At 40.5% G+C, this 26,302-nt stretch overlaps 1 protein-coding gene across 1 annotated transcript in view; it reads right to left on the bottom strand.

Moving 5' to 3' along the window:
• Positions 1-8,304: 8,304 nt before the first annotated feature.
• TRIM44 (tripartite motif containing 44) overlaps positions 8,305-26,302 on the bottom strand; it is a 45,531-nt gene continuing 27,533 nt past the window's right edge. Inside the window, exon 4 of the mRNA XM_010831886.1 lies at positions 8,305-8,772. Coding sequence (XP_010830188.1) covers positions 8,497-8,772 — 276 coding nt within the window. The 3' untranslated portion in view covers positions 8,305-8,496. The remainder of the gene's footprint in view (positions 8,773-26,302) is intronic.

Here is a 26,302-nt window from a genome sequence, read left to right as displayed (position 1 = left end):
GAATAGATGAACGCAAGAACAAATGCACACACATATAAGGCAATTCTGAACAGGTCAGCAGACGTTCAGAGGATTAGTAATCTTGCTAGTAAAAGGTGAGCCCACTCTCTTCCCACTACCTGAAATGCCCACTCTAGTGTTCTTGCCTGGAGAATCCCAGGGACGGGGGAGCCTGGTGGGCTGCCGTCCATGGGGTCGCCCAGAGTCGGACATGACTGAAGGGACTTAGCAGCAGCAGCAGTGTTCTGAGAGTTAGTTCCCATCCTTAAAGGTCAAGCCTCACTCGGAAAGTTTTCTTCAATAGTGGTACAAATGAACTTATTTACAGAACAGAAAAAGACTCACAGACATAGAAAACAAACTTACGGTTGCCAAATGGTAAAGGGGTGGGGAGGCATAAATTAGAAGTTTGGAATTAACAGATGCATACTTGCATGCATGCTAAGTGGCTTCAGTAGTGTCTGAGTCTTTGCGACCTATGGACCACAGCCTGCCCAGGCTTCCCTTTCCAAGGGATTTGCCAGGCAAGAATACCGGAGTGGGTTGTCATTTCCTACTCTAGGAACAGATATATACTATTATATATAAAATAGATAAAAAATAAGGATTGACTGTATAGCACAGGAAACTGTATTGAATATCTTATAATAATGTATAATGGAAAAGAATCTGGAAAAGAATATATATATATAAACATATATGTGTGTATATATATCAAAGTGATTCAGTTATATAAATATATCATACTTATATATATAAATTTGATATATTTATATAACTGAATCACTTTGACATACACCTGAAACATAACATTGTAAACTACACTTCAGTTTAAAAATGGTATAAAAAAAGGATTCTGCATTCAACTTTCTTCAAATGTTATCCTCCTCACTTAAAAAGAGACTGAAACTGGACCTTGTAAGTGAAACAGTATGAGTATGGTTTGGAAATAGCACATTCCACTCCAAAGAGCAAACTCAAACTCTCAAAGAAAAGGCCTTAAGTTGGAATCAAATAAAATATACTGGCTATATATTTTGCTGGCTATATATTATACTGGCAAATAATTTTCTGGCTTTAGAATAATCTTTATGAAAAAAAGCAAATAGCACTTGGGCAGGTAGGACACCTAGACATTGTTTTTATCAGCTTTATTGAGGTATAATTTTTAATACTATAAAATTAACTGCTTTAAGTTTATATTAATAACTTTAAATTTAGAGTTAAGCAACTATTACTACAAAATTGCTTAAAAACTCTACATACATACACACAAGCACACACGACATGAAATTATCTTTTTCCTTCTTAACTTCCTTAAAAGCACAGTTTTAAGCTAAAATTACAGGTCTTGCAGTGTTTATTACATACATAAATTATATACATATGACAACTGTAACATAAAGGATATGGAAAGAGGGTCAGTTGACCTATATAGTTTCAAGCTCTCTACACTTTATGTGAAGCGGTTTAAAATTAATTTTAAGTAAACTGAAAATTTAAGGATACATACTATAATCCTTACAGAAACCACTAAAAAATAATGCAAAATAATAGAGCTAGAAGGCCAATGGATATATTATAATGGGATTCAAGGAAATGTTTCAAAATCCAAAAGAAAGCAAGAAAAGACAATGAGAAGAACAAAAACAGAAAACAAATCGTACAATGCAGACCTAAATTTAACCATATTAATAATAACATCAAATGTTAATGGACATTACACTTCAGCTAAAACATAGAGATTACCAGAATGGATAAATGACTAAGACCCAGCTACACGTTGTCTATGAGAGACATTAAGTTAACAATATAGACAGATTGAAAGCAAATGAATGGAAAGAGATAAACCACAAAAACAGTAAGCATAACACTAAACTGGTTTTACTAACATTAGATAAAATAGATATCAAGACAGAGCATTAACAGAGAAAAAGGGAATGTTCATAACGATTAAAGGACTGGTTCATCAGGAAGATACAACGATCATAAATATGTGTTTGCTTAGTGACAGAGCTTCAAAATATCTGAAGAACAGTTGACAGAATTAAAGAAATAGATAATCCCTCATCATACTTGAAATGTAACATCCCTCTCTCAGCAATAGATTGAGTTTGACATAAAAATCAGTAAAAACATAAATTTTCTGAACTCCTAATTGCTATTTAAAGAACACCACACTTCAAACTACAGAATATATATTCTTTTTAGGTGTGCATATGCATTCAACAAGAAAGACCATATGACTGGTCATAAAACAAGCCTCAATAAGTGTTAGATGATTGAAATCATTCAGAATAGGTTCTCTGTTGACAATGAAACTAAACTAGAAATAACAAGGTATGTAGGAAAATACCCTATATTTAGAAACTAAACAATATCCTCCCAAATAATCAATGAACAAAAAGAAGAAAGCACATGGTAAATGAAAAAATATTTCAAACTGAATGATAAAGAAACCACAACATAACCAAGTTGTATGATTCAACAGTGATGAGAGGAAAATGTATTGCTCTAAAAATTTACATAAAAGAAGAAAGTAGTAAAATCCACAATCTACTTAGACAGAAAAAAGAATAAGGTAAACTCAAAATAAGTAGGAAAAAAGCAGATGCAAGTAAAATAGAAAACAAAGAGTAAAATTAGCAAATCCAAAAGTCAGTTCTTTAAAAAGACTAAAAAAATAATAAAATATAAGTTAGACTGATTAAGGATAAAAGAGGGAAAATCACAAATTATCAGTATCAGAAATGAAAGATGGATTACTATTCTAGAGACTGCTGCTGCTGCTGCTGCTGCTAAGTCACTTCAGTTGTGTCCGACTCTGTGCGACCCCATAGACGGCAGCCCACTAGGCTCCTCTGTCCCTAGAGACTATAGACAATTAAAAAATATAAGAAAATATATGAACTTTATACTAAAAGCTAAAACAACTTAGGTGAAAATGACAAATTTCTTGAAAATTACAACCAATTTTAACATTTCAAATCAATGTAAGATGAAAAATTTTGACTAGGTCTACATCAAAGAAATTGAATTGGCTATCAGAAACCTTCACATAAAGAAACTCTACGACAGATGGTTTTGCTTATAAATTCTACCAAATATTTAAGGAAGAAATAACACCAATCTTACAAAAACTCTTCCAGAAAATAGATGAGGAGGAAATAACTTCTCAGGTTGTTTTCTGAGGCCAGCACTATCCTAATACCAAAGCCTGACAATGACATTATAAAAATATAAACTTACAAATGAATATCCCTCTCTGAAGGGGGCTTCCCTGGTGGCTCTGACAGTAAAGAATCTGCCTGCAATGCAGGAGATCCAGGTCCAATCCTTGGGTCAGGAAGATCCCATGGAGAATGGAATGGCTACCCACTCCAGTATTCTTGCCTAGAGAATTCCATGGGCAGAGGAGCCCGGTGGGCTACAGTCCATGGGTTTACAAAGAGTTGGACATGACTGAGAGACTAACACTTTCACCTCACATCTCTCTGAACACAGACATAAAACTCTTTAACAAAATATTAATGAACTCAGATAATACATAATGACCAGGTGGGAGTTTATCTCAGGAATGCAAGGTTTAGTATTGCAATGCAAGATTCAACCTTGTAAAATTAACCAAAGTAATCAGCCATCACACCAGAATGGAAGAGATTCACTTAATAATTTCAGTGGATATAAAAAAAATATCTTACTTCTAACCATGTTCATCTGAATTATTGTTTCCATGTCTAATGTCATTTCTCTTTGATTTCAAGATGTTTTCTTTGTCTTAAGTTTTTGGAAGTTTGATTTTGATGAGTCTAGGTATGGATTTCTTAGGTTTATCTCACTTGGGTTCATCTGGTTTCTTAAATATCTGGGTTTATATTTTTTCAACCAAATTTTAGAAATTCCTTTTCCTCCTCTTGCTGGACAAGTGACATATATGTCAGAGCTTTCTTTATTGTCCCACAGATCTCTGAGATTCAATTCAATTATTTTTCAATCTTTTTTCTTGTTTGTTCAGATTGAGTGCCCACTGATGTGTCTTAAATTCACTGATTCTTTCCTCTGTCATTTCCTATTTGCCATTGAGCCAGTCTAGTGAATTTTTCATGTCTGTCATTGTATTTTTCAGCTTTAAACTTTCATTTGGTCCTTCTTTATATCTTGTATTAATATTTCTTTCCTGAGATTTTAAAATATTTTTCATTTGTTTCCAGCATTTGTTACTGCTTATTGAGACATTTTTTTTTTTTTTTTATCTTGGCCTTGGCGCGGGCCTTGCCGCCTTGCTTGCCACGACCAGACATGACAGCGACACCCACTAACAATTGCTCCCGCCAAACGCCCGACAAACTCCTTATTGAGACATTTTTATAATAGTGACTTTAAAATTCTAGTCTGATAATCCCTAGTACTGTGTCTTCCTGGTGTGGCCATCTCCTGATTTTTTTCTCATTAGAATTGAGATTTCTTTGGTTCTTGGTATAATGAGTACTATGGACTATATCCTAAACATTATAAGATCCGGTTACTAATTATATCTTCTATTCTAGCAGACTGTCAACCTATTTAGGTTCAGAACACATTTCCTAGATCACTTTTATGGCTTATAGTTCACATGTCATTTGAGTTTATTAAACTTCTGCAGTGCCATTCTGGTCGCTTCCTTCAGATGACAGAGCTCCAGTCTAGTCTCCATCAGTGCTAGCTCAGGAGGAGGAGGGGAACCAGCTCATCACTACCAAGTAAAAGGGGAAGGTATGATTCCACCCTCTGAGTCAGCTGGGGAGGGGCATTGCCTAGTTAATGCAGGGTGAGAGGGAGATGTTAAATCTCCAACTACAGTCCCCACATGGAAGGGACGATATGAAAATGAAAGTGTTAGTCACTCAATTGAGACCCCATGGAGTATAGCCTGCCAGGCTTCTCTGTCCATGGAATTCTCCAGGCAAGAACACTGGCGTGGGTAGCCATTCCTTTCTCCAGAGGATCTTCCCGACCTAGGGATTGAACCCAGGTCTCCTGCATTGCAGGTGGATTCTTTACCATTTGAGCCACCAGAGAACCCCACAGGGGATAGTTTGCTATTTCCTTCCTATTATTGCAAAGGAGTGGTAGAAGTCAGAGTTCTACCTTCAGGCTCCATAGGAGGTAGGCATTACTTAATTACTGTGAGGGATAGATACAAACTTTTACCTAAAGACTCCATGGAGAAAAAATGACACCCCATTACTTTGGGTGAGGGTGTAAAATAGGGTTTCCCTCACTGGCTCCACTACTGTGGTATCAGTTGGGGCTGGGAAAGGATGCAGCTTTTTTCATGGTGCCTTCCACAACAGGAAGACACAGTATTAGGGATTATCAGATCAGAATTTTAAAGTCACTATTATAAACACCATGCCCATTCATCCAGAATAGGCAGAAATGATTAAAGGATTTCTCTTCAGTTGAACTGCCCTTTACCAAGTCCTTTGGCTAGAGAGCATGTTTTCTCTTGGAGATGTTCTTTTTGTCTGTGTTCATTAGTATTTCTAGCTTGCAGAACACCCAGGCCAGGATATACAGGAAGCAAGAACCCTGCCTCCGTTCCCCTCAAGGAAATCATTGTGGTGTGGCTCCTCATATCCCAAGATCCCTGGTCAGTCTGCCATCTTTTCTCCACTTTTGAGAATCTTCTGGTAGGTGACTCAGAATTTTGTCTAGGAATTTCTGCTGTGATCGGTGGGAATGAGTGCAATGAAAATGCATTTACTGCATCTTGTTCAGAACCAGACATGCAATTTGTTTTTAAATGCGAACAAGAACTGAGGATAGAAGGTTGGAAAGATGGCTATATACATAAAATGAATCGAGTGAAGTAAACTGTTAATGGCAGAATCCTGGTGTAAGTATATGGGTGTTATCTATAAAATTCCTTCAACTTTGCTATATATAGCAAATGTTATGAAATTTTTCATAATAAAGGGTTGGGTAAGATTTTCTGATCAAAATAAAAATTCAGGAAAATTTTAAAAACCTATACAATGCAAAGAGAAGAAATAATTCCTCTGTTGAGTGAAAGAGAGGTACTGGAAATTTGCTCTGATCAGTAAGTTACCACATTAGCTGGAATGAGCGGCTATCAGAGAATAACAGCTTTGTGTAAATGCTTTAGCCAGATGTATCCTACTTCTCATTTTTAATAGCTTACTATGTCCATTGCCTGGTCCTTAGGGCTTGTCATCTTTGCACCCCTAAGAGCAATTCCATCGGAGTTAACAAGCATAGTGAAACTGAGCTACTCAAGTAGTTAAAGGACAATTAATGTTGGCGAAGGGCTAAATTCTTTATTTGAAATGAAAATAAAAGAGAGGGCGATTTCTTCAAAATTGAATCTTTATTTCTGAAAAAAAAAAAAAAAATCTACACACAGAATGTGAAGGGTCCAATCTGAGCTGAACTGGGGACAGAGTTATGTCAATGATCTCTTAAGGCTGAACCTTTTGTTTGTTTGGACTTTGGACACAAAGTCCACTCCATTATTAAAGAAAAATTTTAAATAAATTTACTTAAAAATAAATTTATTATTATTTATAATTAATTTTTAAAAAGACACACAGTGAGCATTTCCACAGAGTAAAGGGTCTTAGGAATGCAAAGCGGTCCAGGACACTGATTCTCCTTATTCTTCCCACAGATATAAACAGGATATTTGGCAGATGGTAGGGAAAAGCACAGGCACGGGAACAGGATGGACTGAATCCTGGCTCTTTTCTGCTAACTAAATGACACCCGGTCAGTGTCTACAGTTCTTGGCATCTCAACAGCCCATCTGTAAAATGGATACAATGAACACTGAAATAAGGATTAAATGAAATGATAAATATAACATGCTCTCTCACCTATCTAGAATTGTATTTAGGTACACACTTTGTTAATTCTGGGGAGGATGAAAAGAAAAGAACAAGTGCTCTTCTCTTCCGTTCACACACTGATGAAAATTAATCAAGAACTCTAGATGAGTGAAACAATGGTCTCTTACGTTTCCCGTCAGGACGACACCAGCAGTACCCGCCTCCTAGATGTACCCTGGCTGCTTTAATGGCTGCATTATTCTGTGGCTGGGCTCTCCTGGGCCAAGGCAAAATTATACGTTAAGGCTGAGCTCACTGAGTTAGCAGGTATACCAGGAAGTTCACGGGACTCTCCTAGGTGTTCTTCTAGAAAGGCCTGCCCTAAACCTACTTGGCATAAGCTTAACCAGAATTTTCAACATAATGGTATGAAACCTCATCAACAGTGGCCTCTCTCCAGTGGCTGAAATATAAGTTTTACACGTGGGCTTCCCCAGCTGGCGCTAGTGGTAAAGAATCCACATGCCAATGCAGGGGTTGCAAGAGATGTGGGTTCAGTCCCTGGGTCTGGAAGATCCCCTGGAGTAGGAAATGGCAGCCCACTCTAGTATTCTTGCCTGGAAAGTTCCATGGACAGAGGAGCCTGGCAGGATATAGTCCACAAGGTCGCAAAGAGTCAGATGCAACTGAGCACATGCATTTAAAAGAGTGGCCACCTTAATTTTTTTTTTTTTTAACAATAGATTCTAAATGCCTGAATATGTTGTTTGGTAAAATGTCTTAAGATTCTTTTATTATTGTTACAAAATAACAATGAATGTAGTGACTAAAACTGTCACTTAACATTTACCTTGAGTCTTTCATTGCTATCTTTGATCCTCACAATGCCTGAGCCCACATGCCCCTCAATCCAACAGTCATGCCCCCAATTTATGCAATTAGCTTCATAAAAAGACCAGCTGGAGACACCTTTCACTATTCACAAAATGAGTCCAGTCTTTTATTTTGGCCTGCTTTATGCTCACTTCCTGACATTCTCATTCAGCCCAGTTCTCATCCCCACGGTGACTTTATCTATAGGCTCATTTAATCACTGGGAATCTGTCAATTGTCCTCTTCTCTGGCTCTGATTTCTGGCTTCCCTCATTACCTGGGAACAGTATCTGCCCCATTGACTACACTCCTTTAAGGCACAGTGTACACATATTTTGCTAGGCCTAGTTTTGGAGTGTGCCGGAGAAGGCAATGGCACCCCACTCCGGTACTCTTGCCTGGAGAATCCCATGGATGGAGGAGCCTGGTGGGCTGCAGTCCATGGGGTCGCTAAGAGTCGGACACGACGGAGCGACTTCACTTTCACTTTTCACTTCCATGCATTGGAGAAGGAAATGGCAACCCACTCCAGTGTTCTTGCCTGGAGAATCCCAGGGACAGGGGAGCCTGGTGTGCTGCCGTCCATGGGGTCGCACAGAGTCGGACACGACTGAAGCGACTTAGCAGCAGCAGTAGTTTTTGAGTGCAGGCCCGAGCAGCCAACATCTCCAAACTGGTTTATACACCAGTCTAAACACTTATGTCCTATTGAAGCTTTCAATCCATTCATGTTTAGGGACTAAAATGGGGGAACTTCCATAATTAACAAATAGGGCAGTCAGTTTCTGCCTATTTTTCATGCTACTGGTTTATTATAGGCATTCTCCTTTACCTCCGCCTTTGGCTCAGCTGATTCATTAGAGGTATCAAGTTGTTCCTTGGCTTGGGCCATCTGAGTCATCAATCTATCCATATGGGACTGGATGTCAGCCAGTATCTCAGTCACATGAGCTGTGGCCATTGCTTCCTGGATGTCCACTAAATGAAGGGCCTTCTGCTCCTCATCCGCAATCACTTTTTGAACTTTCTTAAATTCTTGCTGTATAAACATCTTCATCTGGTCCCGGGTTACCTACAGAACAGAGACAAGTCAGAATGCGTTGGACATGCAAAGAAATGGGAGAGTAGGGCTATTATTCTAAATGCTAGGTAGCCCTGGCCAAAACACAAACCGTGGGTCCTATCCGATCCCGAAGTTTTGGGAATATCCTCTGAACTATGTTTCTCAGATATTGTTGATGAATTTCCTGCTACTCTTTCTGCTTTTTTCATTCTTTAGGAAGTGACTCCTTGTCCTTCCTTTTTACTTTTTTGTTTTCATATCATTAATACATAATTACTTCTTAAAAATTTAATAGGTACTGTTCTTGTTGTTTAGTTGCTCAGTCGTGTCTGACTCTTTATGACTCCGTGGACTGCAGCCATTCCAGCTCCTCTGTCCATGGGATTTTCCAGCAGGAATACTGGAGTGGGGTGCCATTTCCTTCTCTAGGGCATCTTCCCCACCCCAGGCCTGAATCCATGTCTCCTATATTGCAGACAGATTCTTTGTGTATATTAAAAGAGAGAGAGAGAAATTCTTCTCTCTCTTTCCCAATACCATTTTCCTCCTCAGTGGGTAATTACTGTTAACAGTCTGCTGCTACTGCTAAGTCACTTCAGTAGTGTCCAACTCGGTGCGACCCCATAGACGGCGGCCCACCAGGCTCTCCCATCTCTGGGATTCTCCAGGCAAGAACACTGGAGTGGGTTGCCATTTCCTTCTCCAATGCATGAAAAGTGAAAAGTGAAAGTGAAGTCACTGAGTTGTGTCCAACTCTCAGTGACCCCATGGACTGCAGCTCACCAGGCTCCTCCGTCCATGGGATCTTCCAGGCAAGAGTACTGGAGTGGGGTGCCATTTCCTTCTCCAGTTAACAGTCTATACATGCCTTTCTGGTCATTATGTGTGTGTGTGTGTATATATACATACACACACATATACAGGCATACCTTGGAGACACACAGGTTCTGCTCTAGACCACCACAGTAAAGTGAATATTACAATAAAAAGTCACACATATTTTTTGGTTTCCCAGTACATATAAAAGTTATATTTATACTACACTGTAGTCTATTAAAGTATGCAAGAGCATTATGTTTACAAAAATAATATATATATACTTTAATTTAAAAATACTTCATTGCTAAAAAATGCTAACCATCATTTGAGCCTTCAGCAAGTCATAAACTTTTTATAATGGTAACATCAAGATCACTGATCAAAGATCACAGCATAATAGACACAATAATGAAAAAGTTTGATATGCTACAAGAATTACCACAACGTGAACACAGGGACAGAAAGTGAGCATATGCTGTTGGGAAAAGAGTACTGCTCAACGCAGGGCTGCTACAAGCCTTCAACTTGTAAGACACGGTGTCTGCAAAGCACAATGAAGTGAACCGCAGTAAAACAAAGTATACTGTACACATACAGACAATTACGTTGCTTTTATGTAAATGGATCATGGTGAACATATGGTTCTGTGTCTTGATTTCCTACTTAAAAAGTTAGTATATACAGAACAACTTCATTCATTGTATTATTTTTAATGTCTGTATGATATGGGTATATATAGATATGGACATCTATATATAGAGAGATAAAAGAATAAATATATCCATTAAATATTTCCCTTCTTAATAGAAATACAAGATATTTCCAAACTTTTGCTTTTATGAACAGGAGAGCAATGAACATCAATGGCCATACCTCTTAATATTTGCATATGAATTTCTTTAGAAACCTTTGGAAACACTGAATCAATTTATATATATATTCTAAAACTATTGACTGATACTACCAAAATGTCCTCCAAAAATATGCACCAATTACATTCCCACAGTGTGTGAAGTATGCATTTTCCTACACTTCCCCCAAGAGTGGATAATATCAAGTCTCTAAATTTTTACTCTCTGATGAGTGAAATATATTATTGTTTTAGTTTGCAACAACTGTGTAGAATAAATAAAATATAACTCCGCTGCATTTGGCTAGGGCATAAGGCAAAGAAAATGAGAAACTACCAAATCTGAACTTCTAAATGCCGTATCTTGCCAGCAACTACACCTATTGATGTGTCTTCATAACCATGTTTATTTTATGAGTATTTTTAAACAACTATGCATATTGAGTAGCTGAGGTAGGAAACAGGGAAGAGGCAGAACAGTAGACAAAAGTACAAAAACCAATAGAGAATTTTAAAGCTGAAGGAGAAAGTAGTGTCATCTAAGTGAACCCCTGTCTTTCACAGATAAGGAAACAGACCCAGCTGTAATCTTGTAGGAGCCACTGAGTTCTCCAATCTTCTTGCTCCCAGTCTGGTGCTCTGTTCACTATAACAGTCTGTCAGAAGGGAAGTCAAACTGGGAAAACCTAAAAAGGAGACTAGGAGAGAAAAAGACTAAAGGAGAGAGGAAGATGAGGCCATTTTCTATTAGCCTCTTAAAAACTGAAATAGGCTTGATATTTTAAGCAGCTTTTGTAACACTGCCATAAAAACGTCAATGCAAAATAAGGCCTGCAGGACACATATCCATTCACACGGCAAGTGACGTAAGCCCTCATGAATTCACATACTCTTTGCAGGTACTCTCCCAGTGCTAAAGAAAAGGGGAGAGGGAGTGTTAAATGTTATTAATGTCCCTCCAAGTTCTTTATCAGATTGAGAACTGTGATGTGTTTATTTATATAATTCCTTTTTATTTTTAGTGTATATATTTCAAGGGTGTTATGCTTTATGGTAATCATTTATCAGTGAATCTGGATCCCTACCCTTGAAATAAATTTAGTCTTATAAGACCTCTCTTTAGAGACTAAATCTTTAACTAAGGCATAAACTTTTTAAATTCCTAAGAAAAGCTCTTCCAAGTGACTAAAAATGGACAGCATAATAAAAACTGACTTGTAACCTACAGAGAAGGCTCTTGAGAGTCCCTTGGACTGCAAAGAGATCCAACCAGTCCATCCTAAAGGAGACCAGTCCTGGGTGTTCATTGGAGGGACTGATGTTGAGGCTGAAACTCCAATACTTTGGCTACCTCATGCGAAGAGTTGACTCATTGGAAAAGACCCTGATGCTGGGAGGGATTGGGGGCAGGAAGAGAAGGGGACGACAGAGGGTGAGATGGCTGGATGGCATCACTGACTCGATGCACATGAGTTTGGGTGAACTCCAGGAGTTGGTGATGGACAGGGAGGCCTGGCGTGCTGTGATTCATGAGGTCGCAAAGAGTCGGACACGACTGAGCGACTGAACCGAAATGAACTGAGCGACTCGACTGAACTGAACTGAACTGAACCTACCTCACTAGACATCACATACACATGTGATATGAAGTTAAGAAGCTGACATCACAGTCAGGAAAGGTGGGGACTACATTGCAGTAGGTGAATAAATCATGGTTTTTAAAATTTAAATTATCTCTTTTCCTTTACTTTACATAGGTTTTTCAACCTTTATTTTATGCAATTAATTTTTATAGAGATTAGGCCAAATATTTGAAGGCAGAATACTTTATCAAACCTTTATGCCTTCTTCTCACTCTGATTCTCTACTAATCAACAATAGGTATTCTCCAGCCTAGTTGAAAATGGCAAGAACAAACTTCTGGGTCATGGCATGCGTTTAAATCTAGAGCCCAAAGGAGAGACTCCCTGGGGGATTAGGCCACTGGTAGGTTAACAGGTTGAGTACTCTGGAGAAAGGACCCCTATCAATGGCAGAAGTGAAACAGCTTTCAAAACTTCCTTTCAGGTTTCATCACCCCATCATCAAAACCATCCTGCTATAAACTTCACAATTCTCCAGGAGCAACCTGCCCTTCACGTCAGCACTGATAGCTGGGAGCCACTGACATCATTTCTAGTAGGTTTCCTAGAATTTAGGTAGCCTCTATCCTACAGCTTCCCAAAGACGACAGTGATAGTCTCATACTCTTGACTATACTACACGCAAGTTATGTCAAAAGAGAAAGTTCTTCATAAGCAAAGAAGAGAGAAGGCCGGATGTATCACAGAATAAGACTGGTGATGCAGAAGTTTCCTTTTTATAGAATCTACTAGTAATGGTCACACCTTTTTAAAGCCACAGAACTTCCCTTGCCCCAAACAAAGTCTTAATGTAGAACCCCAAAGTGTAATACAGCCCAAAGTAAAACCACTCTGGTTAAAAGAAAAACCTCCCCTCCTCCCTGAAGTGCTTCCGGGGGCACTGGAGGTGCTCTCCAGGAAAATCGCACCTGAGTAACTTGGGTCCCCTGCACAAATGAAACCATAAGAAGAGTTTGCTCTCTTTGGTCAACTGATTGGTCCCTAAGTTGTTAAAACTTTAAAGCTCTAGGTTATACGCAAGTTGATATATCTTTCTTATCGGTGTATTCGGTGAAAAAAAAAATAGCATTTTCTAAAATTACTTGAACACAGCATTGTAATATCAAAGAATAAGTGGCTTATTTGTGAATGGTCAGAACTAACTAGTAAACATCTGATTGCTCTTACTAGAGCTGAGTCCAACTTTCTGGTGAGGGAAAAAAAAAGCCCCAGAGAGGTACAGTCACAAAGTATGGTTTAGAAACCAACTTTCCTCTGGTCTAGCTCTGGGGTACCTTCTGCTGTAACATGTTGCCTCCAAGGATCCCTTTCTGCCTGCTTCAAGTTCTTCATATTTATTTCCTCTTAATTGAGATATTTCTGCTGTTAACAGGTTGCTTCTGTTATTACCCCCACTAGGACATTATTTCCCCAAAGTGAATCTTGGGATGAAAGATGTACATTTGAAGAGTTAAGTCTCATCCCATGGTACTTTCTATATGCTCTTATAGTTAACATTTCTAAGCCAGACCAGACCCAAGAGGTATGCAGACTGGCATTTTATATATACATAATTAAACACATAAAACCCTGAATTAAGAGCTTGTACTTGGAAACACTACCATTCAATGGGTTTGACATGAACTGGAAGTCATTAACTCCTCATTAGCTATAAAACCAAGGTTTTATTTACTTTTTATTATAGGAGATTATAAAAACAACAAGCATACTAGCTAGAAAGCATGATGGCTTAAGAAAGATTTGTTCCAGAAAAGTGTTGCTAAGATGAACTGAGAAAGATGGAACAGGGTCAGGAACAGGAAGCTACACAAAAGCAACACATCTGAGTCTATCCTGATTGAAGCTTCCAGAAATACTTGCTCTATTAGTCAAATCTCCTGCAAATAACTTTAAAGCAGCCCATTCCAAAAAGAAAAAAAGGTTTCAGTGGAACTTTTTCAATGCTGTAATCTGTCCTCACTCCCAAAACACAGTACCCTCTCAGTATGCCAGTGTCCACGGAAAGTACCAGGTAGGGAATCTCAAAATTAAGGCTGCCAGTATAGCCTGTGGATTATTCTGGCATTTTTGCCTCAAGAGAGCTCCTTGCAAACCTCTGACAAGTTCCAGTGAGGGCAGACAAGGGAAGAGCTTCATCAGCAGGCAGGACAGAGTCCTTTTCAGTGGATGCCTGGATCTCCCATCTCCTGTGTCTTTTGTGTATGAGGGGAATAACCAATATTTATGAAAAAAACAACTGTCCATTCCTAAGGCTTGGAAAGTTATCTAACAGAAGCTTCCCTTGTGGCTCAGACAGTAAAGAATCTGCCTGCAATGTAGGAGACCCGTGTTCAATCTCTGGGTTGGGAAGATTCCCTGCAGAAGGGAATGGCTACCCACTCTAGTACTCATGCCTGGAGAATTTCATGGACAGAGGGGCCTGGCGGGCTACAGTCCATGATGTGGCAAAGAGCTGGACACGACTGAGTGACTAACACTTTCACTACACTTTTAGAAGCATAGCAGATAAGAACTATGAAAAAAAAAAAAAAAAAACAACTTAAAACTATGAACCACATTCTACTACCAACGTTCTGAGAGATGACAGAAATTTTCCTGACAATGGTTAGAAGCCTGGATTGCTTGGATTTCACAATGGGTTATTGAGAAGAATAGTGAAAAGGTTATTAAAATGAACATTTAATCTCCTCCCAAACCATTTTTCTCATCATTGGAAGCCTCTAGACAAAAGTAGTCGTTAGTGTCTTCTTTACCTTCTTTCCTCACTTTGTTAAGAGTACCATGGGATCGCTACCTCAGCTAGCACTTAGTTATTTCAAGTATCCACTCAATGAAGTAATAATGATATTTACTGTTCCAGTTATTATTTGTATTATAAAGACTAGAATAAACATGGCTTCCCTGGTGGCTCAGCGGTAAAGAATCTGCCTGCCAATGTAGGAGATGCAGGTTTGATTCCTGGGTTGAGACCATCTCCTGGAGAAGGAAATTGCAGCCCACTCCAGGATTGGGTGGGTTGCAATCCTTGAAAATTCTGTGGATAGAGGAGACTGGCAGGCTACAGTTTGCAGGGTTGCAGAGTCGGATATGACTGAGTGACTAACACACACCAGGATTCTTGCTTGGGAAATTCCATGCACAGAAGAGCTTGGCGGGCATGAGGTCACAGTCAGATGCAACTTGGCAACTAACCAACAACAGCAAAACAAACACATCAAAATGTCGGAGAGTGGTTACGTCTGAACGTGAACGTGAACGTGAAGTCACTCAGTCGTGTCCGACTCTTTGCGACCCCATGGACTGTAGCCTACCAGGCTTCTCTGTCCATGGGATTTTCCAGGCAATAGTACTGGAGTGGATTGCCATTTCCTTCTCCAAGGGATCTTCCCAACCCAGGGATCGAACCCAGGTCTCCCGCATCATAGACAGACGCTTTACCATCTGAGCCACCAGGTTATGTCTGAGTGCTGGAATAAAGAGTTCTTTTCTTTTTTTTTTACTTTTAAGTTCAAATTTTCTACAATAATGTGTAATAATTTTTCTTTAAGAGTAATTTTAAAAAAGAAATAAGGCTCAAAGAAAGTTAAGTCTTCAATAAGACATTAACAAATCAAACCCAAAAATGTATAAAAGGAATTATATACCATGACTTAGAGGGATTTACCCAGGTATGCAAGGCTGGTTCAACATTTGAAAATCAGTTCATCTAATCTATAATCAACAGGCTAAAGAAGAAAAATCACATGACCATATCAATAGATACAAAAAAAGCACTTGAAAAGATCTAATATCCATGTATGATAAAAACTCTCAGCAGACTAGAAATAGGGAAGAACTTTCTCAACTTCATAAAAAAGTGTACCAAAAAAATCTACAGTTAATGTCATACTGTGTGGTGAGAAATGGATTTTTCCAGCTAAGATCAAGAACAAGACAAGGACGTTTTATCTTACTTCTCCTTTTCAAAAGACAAAAGGAAATAAAAGGTTTACAGGTTGAGAAGGCAGAAATAAAGCAGCCTCTGTTCACAACTGACATGATTATTTATGCAGAAAATCTGAAAGAATCATCAAAAAAAAGTTCCCCAACTAATAGGCAGTTATAACAACGCTGCCAGACATAAAGCTAATATATAAAAGTCAATTAATTTCCTATCTATACCACCAATGAATGTGGAATTTGAATTTAAAAACACAATATCATTTAAATTAGCACCCCAAAAATGAAAGACTTAGGTATACATCTAACAAAACATGTACAAAATCTGTATAAGGAAATCTATAATGAAAGAAATTAAAAGAGAAAATAATAAATGTAAAGACAGTCCGTGTTCATAGACAGGAAGACTAAAAATTGTCAGGGCCTAATTAGCTGATTCAGAGAAGGCAATGGCACCCCACTCCAGTACTCTCACCTGGAAAATCCCATGGACAGAGGAGCCTGGTGGGCTGCCGTCCATGGGGTCGCTAAGAGTCGGACACGACTGAGCGACTTCACTTTCACTTTTTACTTTCATGCATTGGAGAAGGAAATGGCAACCCACTCCAGTGTTCTTGCCTGGAGAATCCCAGGGACAGAGGAGCCTGTTGGGCTGCCGTCTAAGGGGTTGCACAGAGTCGGACACGACTGACACGACTTAGCAGCAGCAGCAGCAATTAGCTGATTCAGTGAGTGATCTGAAGTGTGAAGTCACTGACTTTTGAGAAATACCAGGCACATCAATGACATATAGACATCACCACAATACAGTGGAAAGATATCTGCTTTAAGACCTTGTGTAACTACAGCAACACAAACCCTCACTACACTGCTCTTATGGCAGAGTAGGAGACGGAGTTAGGAGCAAGGCCGGGTTACTCAGACGGCATGTCTAATGTTGGCCTGCTTTCTGTCACTGGACATTCTCTTGCCCCTTAATCTGTGACAAAGACAGGGTCTTATGAATCATAATAATGAAGATGTTAAGAGGGACCACGTGCAAGCAGTGTTCCAAGTGCCATCTCAGATGTGTTTCTGATTTAATCCTCAGGGAGGCGATAATACTTTCATTTTACGGGCAGGGGAAATTGAAGCCCCACTGTGTAACACTGGTCTGGTGTTACACAGCAGGTAAGCTATGGAGCAAAGATTCCCCGCAGGTCAGCCTGATCTAGGTCATCACACTGAAAACCACTCTATCTAGTAACCTCCTTCCTCTGAGAACTAGGATGAGACTACTGGAAAGCAACGTGACACAGAAGACAGCACTTGCGATGGGAAATCAGCGGCCGGGATGGCATTCAGGTCTGTCTTTAAGAACTAACCAGCTGCGTGACTTTGTTTTTTTTTTTTTTTTTTTTTATTTTATTTTTAAACTTTACATAATTGTATTAGTTTTGCCAAATATCAAAATGAATCCGCCACAGGTATACATGTGACTTTGGATAAGTCAGGGAATCTCTCAGGACCTCAGGCTCCTGAGCTATTAAAAGTGAAAAGCTAAACTCAGTCTCCCTTTTATCTCTAAAATGATAGAGCTGCACAAATGTTACACTCTTGGAACTAATTCACTAATCCAGATTTGCCTCTAATCACATTTGTTGCTAAAACAAGAGGGGGCATCAGAGGAGTAGGAATCTGACCTAGACGTTGTTAGCCTGATACAGTCAAATTGAGAAGTAAAGAAGAATGCAGAATAACCCTTTTCCTATGGCAAAGCTGCCCTCTCAAGAGATCATCCTCTCTCCTACCTTTAACCACCAAGCTTATTTAGAAAGTCACATAAAACTTGCTTCTGGGTCTCCTCCAGCAGTGACGACTCTACTGGTTGCTGACTCCCTCTGCTCTCACGACTGACCTCTCTGTACCATATGCCACTGCTGATAGCCCTCAGTCTTTAATTTCTCTTCTCCCATGGTTTCTGCGACCTGGACTTCCCTAGCTTTATGTTTATCAGCTTCATCCCCACAAACTACACATACTCTCCAGACGACTGTGACTAAGGAAACTACAAGGGTTCTTCAGCCTTGGCACAACTTACATCTCTTGTTGGTATTCGCTGTGGGGGGAAATGAACTGTGCGTTGTAAAATATGAAGCAGCACCCTTGGCCTCTGTGCAGTAGATGATACATTGCTCCCTATCCCCAATTAATGCAAACAAGAGTCTTCAGACGTTGTGAAATGTGCTCTGGAGGCAAAACTGCTTTCTCTCCATCACTTCCTCCTTATCAGTTTCATCTCATCTTTGCAGTTTAACTACCACCTCAATGGAGATGGCTCCAAAGCCTGGGTTTTCTCTCTACGTCTTCAGTCTCACAATTCCTTTTGATGTGTATCTCTACCTGGATAGTTTCCTATTACTTAAAGCATCAAGCATCAAATGGAATCCTCGTCCTCCTCATCGTCACTGCTACCCTTTTGCGCACTTACATATTAGGCACTAATCTAAGCACTTTACATGCTGTTTCAATTAATCATCACAGTGATATCATGAGGTAGCAATTCTTATTATTCAGTTTTATAGATGAAGAAACTGAGGTTGAGTGGGGGTAAGAAACTGCCCAAATTCACACACGGAGCAGGTGGCAAATCTGGAGCTTGAACTCACATAGTTTGATTGCGTCTGTCTTCTAAACACAGCATTATTCTTTCATATCTTCCATTCAAACCCTGTCTGTTCCCTTCTCCCCATTAACAATATCAAAGTTTAGGCAGTCACCCAGGCTTTCAACTCTGGAGTCAGGTTTTATTTTTTCCACTAGATAACAGGTGGACTTAATATCTGGAGAAAAAAATTATGACATCTTTGCTTAGGGTCTGGCACATACTGGCAGTCAATACCTTCTGACCAAGTGTCAGAAGCCATCCCACACCTGTTTCTCCACCACAGGCTGGCTGAAGAAGCCTGCCACTACACAAAGGAATCCCCTTTCTTGCACCCTCTCCCATTACTCCCCACTAAATAACTATACCCACTCTCTAGACTCAAACACTCCATTTAAGCTCCACCTACCCCCATCCCCACCTAGACTCACCTACGTTAAACTAGCCCCACTCTCACTTGCACCACTGATTTTCTGAAACAAAATTCTAAGTCACAAAGGGCTTCTGAGTGATTTGAAGAAACGCTTTAGGATTCCAATCCTACCTCCAACCTGTTTTCAGCCAGCTTTTTCTCCTTTCTCATTTCCACTTGGCCCAGAATCCTTGGCTTTCTAAGTGAAAGAAAGTGAAAGTGAAGTCGCTCAGTCGTGTCTGACTCTTTGCGACCCCATGGACTGTAGCCTACCAGGCTCCTCCCTCCATGGGATTCTCCAGGCAAGAGTACTGGAGTAGGGTGCCATTTCCTTCTCCAGGGGATCTTCCTGACCCAGGGATCGAACCCTGGTCTCCTGCATTTCAGGCAGACACTTTAACCTCTGAGCCTCCAGGGAAGCCCAATCTTGACCTCAAATCCCACCTTAACCCTTTCAGACTTGGTAACTACATATGTCCTTCAAGCTCTCCTTCTTGGGTGTCTAGACCTTAGATTTGCCTTACATAGTCTTCAGCTAGGCTTGTGTCTTTGACTTGCAGAATCACATTCTCGTGGATAGCAGCCCCATATTTCAGCTAGAATACTCCAGCCTTCCTCTATTTCTGCTAGAGTGCTTCTTCCTGAGATTATAAATTTGGGTACTTGAGCCTAAGTACTCTATTGTCCTTTATCAGCTTCACGTATAAGACCCGGCAATAGGCTTCTTCTGAATATCCTCCCTTTCGTGGTTTTTCCTGAACATACATAAACACACATGTACATGAGCGCACACATACACAGAATGTTAGAGACTCAGGACTATGTTTTCTAGAGGCTTGGTGCTGGAAAGATCCTAATAAACACCCGAATCTGCTAATCAGCTGTGACGGGGACAGCAACTGTGAGCTCTAGTCACCTGTGAGACAGTTACCGCAGCCCGACAAGCAGCCTGACATGAGAGACAGAGAGCTAACCACTGCAGTTACGGCGTCAGTGCAAGTACTCTCTCCTCCCAGGACTGCTTGCTCATGCTGTCGGCTGCTGTGAATTTCGTGCCACGAGAACTTGACATGGAACCTGGTGTCATGGCACTGAACTGGATGCACCAGAGAACAATTCAAGAGGGATGCTGGGCTCTCTCTCAATGATACTGCTCCTTGCTCTTAAGATGCTTCTCTCTGCCTGACTCCAGGGTGGCAACAGAGAAAGCAATCATGAGCTTCTGAGCAATGCTTGGCTTGAGTGGACAGAAAAAAATTCTGGGTGCCCCCTGTAGAAATGTGAAAGTAGAAGAATGGGTCCCCAGAGACCTGTAACAAACATGAATACGAGTGAGAGCATCTACTCCGCCTTGTTTTTAGCCTTATTTCTACCTTAACATATACAGAAACCAGACAGATGGCTTCTGCCTCAGGAGTCATTGTTTAGGAAGTGGGAGGTAGGAACTGACCCTGAAAGTTTCAGGAGCAACTAAACAGAAATTATACTATTTTTAAACCTCTTAGACTTAAATATACAAAGAAAGTCTATTTTATCTGTTGAAGATGAAAGCAATTTCAAAACAAGACCCACCCATCACCTCCATTCTGGTTCTCTACCCAAACATCTTTCCTGCAAAGACATGCATGGCTATCTGCATACCATAGAGACCACCAAACCAACACAACCCGAGCTACCAGGAATCCTCAGGAAAGGACACTGAGATGCAGGGCTCATGTTTTCTGGGCCTTCTTTGCTACAGAGGGTCAGAATGGTAAAGCCGGTGGAGTCTGTGGGGATAGAGACAGCTTTTAGTGTTGACCCTGCTAACTCTGTGCTTCTGAAGCTCAGAAAGGGGTAAGTTTTTTCATTTGTAAAATAGGGCTAGTAATATGGCTCTCATAGACATTTCTGTGATGTTTATACAAAATAATACATGGGAAGAACTTAGTACTTTCTGGGAACCCAGACGTATCAGTAGAACTGTTCTGCTGGCCCAGGTAACAGTAACTGTGATCATTTAGGGGCTTCCTGCATAGCTCAAATGGTAAAGAATCCCCTTGCAATGTCAGAGACCTGCATTCAATCCCTGGGTTGGGAAGATCCCCTGGAAAAGGGCATGGAACCCACTCCTGTATTCTTGCCTGGAGAATCCCATGGACAGAGGAGCCTGGTGGCAACATTTATCGTGGGTTTTTCCTTTGGTACCCACTGAGCTCTCACAGATACACAGCTCCAGTCAGTTCTCCCAGAGAAAGAGAGCCCACACCCTTGGGAGTAGATTCTAATTTCCCAAAGGAACCCAGGAAGGACTTCCTCACAGACCCTAAGCACTGAAGAGGACGGAGTCAAGCCAGAGGTTCCTTGCCTCAGTTTCAGGAGATGGTCAAATTGTCACGGAGCCTTTTCTAGTTTGATAAGATTAGATACAATCTACTTCCATGACATAGACGCAAAGCACAGAAAGCACAGGAAGGACAGGTCATACTCCGCTCCTCAGCACCTACACAGAGTCTGAAGGAAGAGTCAGCTCCTCAACGTCACAGCTTGCCTCTATCATATTTGCTCTCTTTGGCTGACTGAAACCCTACTACACCTCCGCAAGGAGCTAACAATCTGCTAACCTAAGAACCACAGGCCCTGTTAAATAACTACAGTTTCGAAAATTCTTTTCGGGCCGCCAAAAGCCATGAAACAAATCTTCCTCCATTATTTCTTATCTGCCTCTCAAAAGTTTCTGTTTTCAGGGTACTCATTAATAAAAAGATAGTTATGATTAGTCTCAGTTCAGTTCAGTCAGTCAGTCGTGTCCAGCTCTTTGGACCCTATGGACTATAGCATGCCAGGCCTCCCTGTTCATCACCAACTGAGTTTACTCAAACATCACCAATGGAGTTTACTCAAACTCATGTCCATTGAGTCGGTGATGTCATCCAACCATCTCATCCTCTGTCGTCCCCTTCTCCTCTTGCCCTCAATCTTTCCCAACATCAGGGTCTTTTCAAATGAGTCAGCTCTTTGCATCAGGTGGCCAAAGTATTAGAGTTTCAGCTTCAACACCAGTCCTTCCAATGAACATTCAGGATTAATTTCCTTTAGGATGGACTGGTTGGATCTCTTTGCAGTCCAAGGGACTCTCAAGAGTCTTCTCCAACACCACAGTTCAAAAGCATCAACTGTTTGGCACTCAGCTTTCTTCACAGTCCAACTCTCACATCCATACATGACCACAGGAAAAACCATAGCCTTGACTAGACGGACCTTTGTTGGCAAAGCAATGTCTCTGCTTTTGAATATGCTATCTAGGTTGGTCATAACTTTCCTTCCAAGGAGGAAGCATCTTTTTATTTCATGGCTGCAGTCACCATCTGCAGTGATTTTGGAGCCCCCCAAAATAAAGTCTGCCACTGTTTCCACTATTTCTCCAACATTTTGCCAAAAAGCGATGGGACCGCATGCCATGATCTTTGTTTTCTGAATGTTGAGCTTTAAGCCAACTTTTTCCCTCTCCTCTTTCACTTTGATCAAGAGGCTCTTTAGTTCTTCTTTGCTTTCTGCCATAAGGGTGGTGTCATCTGCATATCCGAGGTTATTGATATTTCTCCCAGCAATCTTGATTCCAGCTTGTGCTTCTTCCAGCCCAGTGTTTCTCATGATGTACTCTGCATGTAAGTTAAATAAACATGGTGACAATATACAGCCTTGATGTACTCCTTTTCCTATTTGGAACCAGTCTGTTGTCCCATGTCCCATTCTAACTGCTGCTTCTTGACCTGCATACAGATTTCTCAAGAAGCAGGTCAGGTGGTCTGGTATTCCCTTCTCTTTCAGAATTTTCCACAGTTTATTGTGATCCACACAGTCAAGGGCTTTGGCATAGTCAATAAAGCAGAAATAAATGTTTTCCTGGAACTTGGTTTTTCGATGTTCCAGTAAATGCTGGCAATTTGATTTCTGGTTGCTCTGCCTTTTCTAAAACCAGCTTGAACATCTGGAAGTTCATGGTTCATGTATTGCTGAAGCCTGGCTTGGAGAATTTTGAGCATTACTTTACTAGCATGTGAGATGAGTGCAATTGTGCAGTAGTTTGAGCATTCTTTGGCATTGCCTTTCTTTGGGATTGGAATGAAAACTGACCTTTTCCAGTCCTTTGGGCACTGCCGAGTTTTCCAAATTTCCTGGCATGTTGAGTGCAGCACTTTCACAGCATCATATTTTAGGATTTGAAAGAGCTCAACTGGAATTCCATCACCTCCACTAGCTTTGTTCGTAGTGATGCTTTTTAAGGCCCACTTGACTTCACATTCCAGGATGTCTGGCTCTAGGTCAGTGATCACACCATTGTGATTATCTGGGTCATGAAGATCTTTTTTGTACAGTTCTTCTGTGTATGCTTGCCATCTCTTCTTAATATCCTCTGCTTCTGTTAGGTCCATACCATTTCTGTCCTTTATTGAGCCCATCTTTGCATGAAATATTCCCTTGGTATCTCTAATTTTCTTGAAGAGATCTCTAGTCTTTCCCATTCTATTGTTTTCCTCTATTTCTTTGCACTGATCACTGAGGAAGGCTTTCTTATCTCTCCTTGCTATTCTTTGGAACTCTGCATTCAAATGGGTATATCCTTTCCTTTTCTCCTTTGCTTTTTGTTTCTCTTCTTTCCACAGCTATTTGTAAGGCCTCCTCAGACAGCCATTTTGCTTTGTTGCATTTCTTTTTCTTGGGGATGGTCTTGCTCCCTGTCTCCTGTACAATGTCACAAACACCCTCTTCCAAAAACACAAGAGAAGACTCTACACATGGACATCACAAGATGGTCAACACCGAAATCAGAATGATTATATTCCTTGCAGCCAAAGATGGAAAAGCTCTATACAGTGCAAAAACAAGACCGGCAGCTAACTGTGGCTCAGATCCTGAACTCCTTATTGCCAAATTCAGAGTTAAATTGAAGAAAGTAGGGAAAACCACTAGACCATTCAGATATGACCTAAATCGAATCCTTAATGATTATAGAGTAGAAGTGAGAAATAGATTTAAGGGATTAGATCTGATAGACAGAGTTCCTGATGAACTATGATTAGTTTCACTTTATAATTAAACTGAAGGTCAGTCAAATCAAATGAGGGAGGTAATTAAGTTCCAGTGCTTGAATAAAATCATCCTGTTCCAATGTCTGTGCTCTTTTGCCATAAAAGTAAAGGAAAGCATGGCATAGTTGATTTAACTTTTCCCCTAAAAGTCTGAACAAACTCAGACTGTATTTGTATACTATTCCCAACCCATCTTCTATAAGTAAAAAGTTAATGCTGCTGCCGCCGCTGCTGCTAAGTCTCTTCAGTCGTGTCCGACTCTGTTTGACCCCAAAGTCAGCAGCCCACCAGGCTCTGCCGTTCCTGGGATTCTCCAGGCAAGAACACTGGAGTGGGTTGCCATTTCCTTCTCCAGTGCATGAAAGTGAAAACCTCCTATAATTAATACTAATTCTGTATAGCAATCACACAAAGGCAATTGATTGCCATCCCGAGCCCTTGGACAAGTCATTAAACCTCTTACATATTTGCTTCTTCAATTGTAAAATGGAGATTATAATGTGTATTTAATCAGATTGACTTGGGAATTAAGGTGATATCATAGAATCTGTTTCACCTACTAAAGAAGTAAAACAAAAGCCATTCAACCATGGATGGTCATCAGCTAGATCGTGGGGTTGAATGGCAGTTCTCCACATAACTACAGAGACTCAGAGACTTGATGGATTTTGCCCTTTGCCTAAATGCAAGTCTCAACCAGGGGAGAGGCCAGTTTTCAAATTTTACATTCAAGTATACATACAAGCATCTATGGGGCTTCCTCACTGGCTCAGCAGTAAAGAATCTGCCTGCAATGCCGGAGATGCAGGTTCGATCCCTGGGTGAACTAAAAGGAAAAGGGGAGGGAGGGGGACAGGAAAGGAAGAGGCCCTTAAATAAAACTCTGGGTGGTTTTTTACCACTATTATCACAGTAAAGTTTTATATCTAGATACCCAGGCTCCTAAATTAAATGTCAAATACAATCCTGCACTGGAAACGTGAAGTGTGGCTGCTGTGGGGGAGTCATGACAGCTCCATTGCCTGCTTCTCGTTGGCCACGTGCCTTTTAAGCTCTGGCAGAGAGTATATTATCAAGGGTCCTGTCAGTGCAGAGGAGCTGGAGCAGTGGGGAGAAGGACATCACGAAGTGTTAATTTTATTAAGCCATTTAAAGCTCAATCCCTTTGATTTCCAACAATGCTCCAGCCCACCAGGCGGCTCAGAGACCACGTCCACCTAGTTTTAAAATGCCTGGAGTCGATTTGTACGGTGCTTCAGTTAGGAGCTCGGGTGCTCCATGAGAAAGAGAACAGTCAAAAGGTAAAGCAGAAGGGGAAGGGGAAGTAGGAAGGGAACCCGTATGTCAGTGGTATTTACTTTAAAGTGGGGTATATTTCCTAGTATGTCTCAAATGCCACACTTGATTTCTTTTGTGGCTCTTAATTTCCTTATTTTTATTTTAATTTGGCACCAGATAGTTATGCTAACTAGAGTTTGCTTCATAACAATAAACATAATTGCTTCTGTGCATTGATTTCTTATTTCTACTGGGAATCTATGGACAAACAGTCGCATACTCTCCAGGCAGATATGTTTGCCTCGACTTGAATGGGCAATAGACACGGAGTCAACAACCAGCAAGGTCGCCCTGCAAAGCCCAGAGTCAGCCAGCCAGGCAACAACACCTAGGGGTCTCAACTCAATTTATTTAACTCAATTTATTTGCATGTCATTATCACTCCAAGAGGTAGCAATGGCCCTTTGAAACCTGCAATCTGTAAGTGTCACTAATCCCGGGAAGTGTTAATTGCTATAAGTGCAGAATCCAGTTAGTTATAGAACAGGTGGCTTATTTTTCTCCACCAGTATCAGAAGGTCTCCTAAACTCTTGGAGGGGTTGAGGGAGGAATCTACACCCACCATGAACCCTTGCCTTTCTGCTGGAAACAGTCATGGTTCTCAGACTAGGAGACAGCTAACAGCAGCCACCATTTACAGGATGTTGTCCTGTGCGTTTTAAATGTATTACCTCATTTAATTTTCCTAACAACCCTATGAAGTATGTACTATTATCCTCTATTTTGCAGTTGAAAAAAACAAAACAAAAAAACCCCCTGAGAAATGGGGAGGTTAAACACAGGATCTGCTCAAGACTGCAGTTATCAGGGCATCTGTCCCA

The sequence above is a fragment of the Bison bison genome, unplaced genomic scaffold (genome assembly GCF_000754665.1).
Source record: "Bison bison bison isolate TAMUID 2011002044 unplaced genomic scaffold, Bison_UMD1.0 scf7180017864531, whole genome shotgun sequence".
Classification (NCBI taxonomy): domain Eukaryota; kingdom Metazoa; phylum Chordata; class Mammalia; order Artiodactyla; family Bovidae; genus Bison; species Bison bison.
The sequence above is the reverse complement of the archived record's forward strand: the minus strand, read 5'-3'. Positions and strand labels throughout refer to the sequence as shown.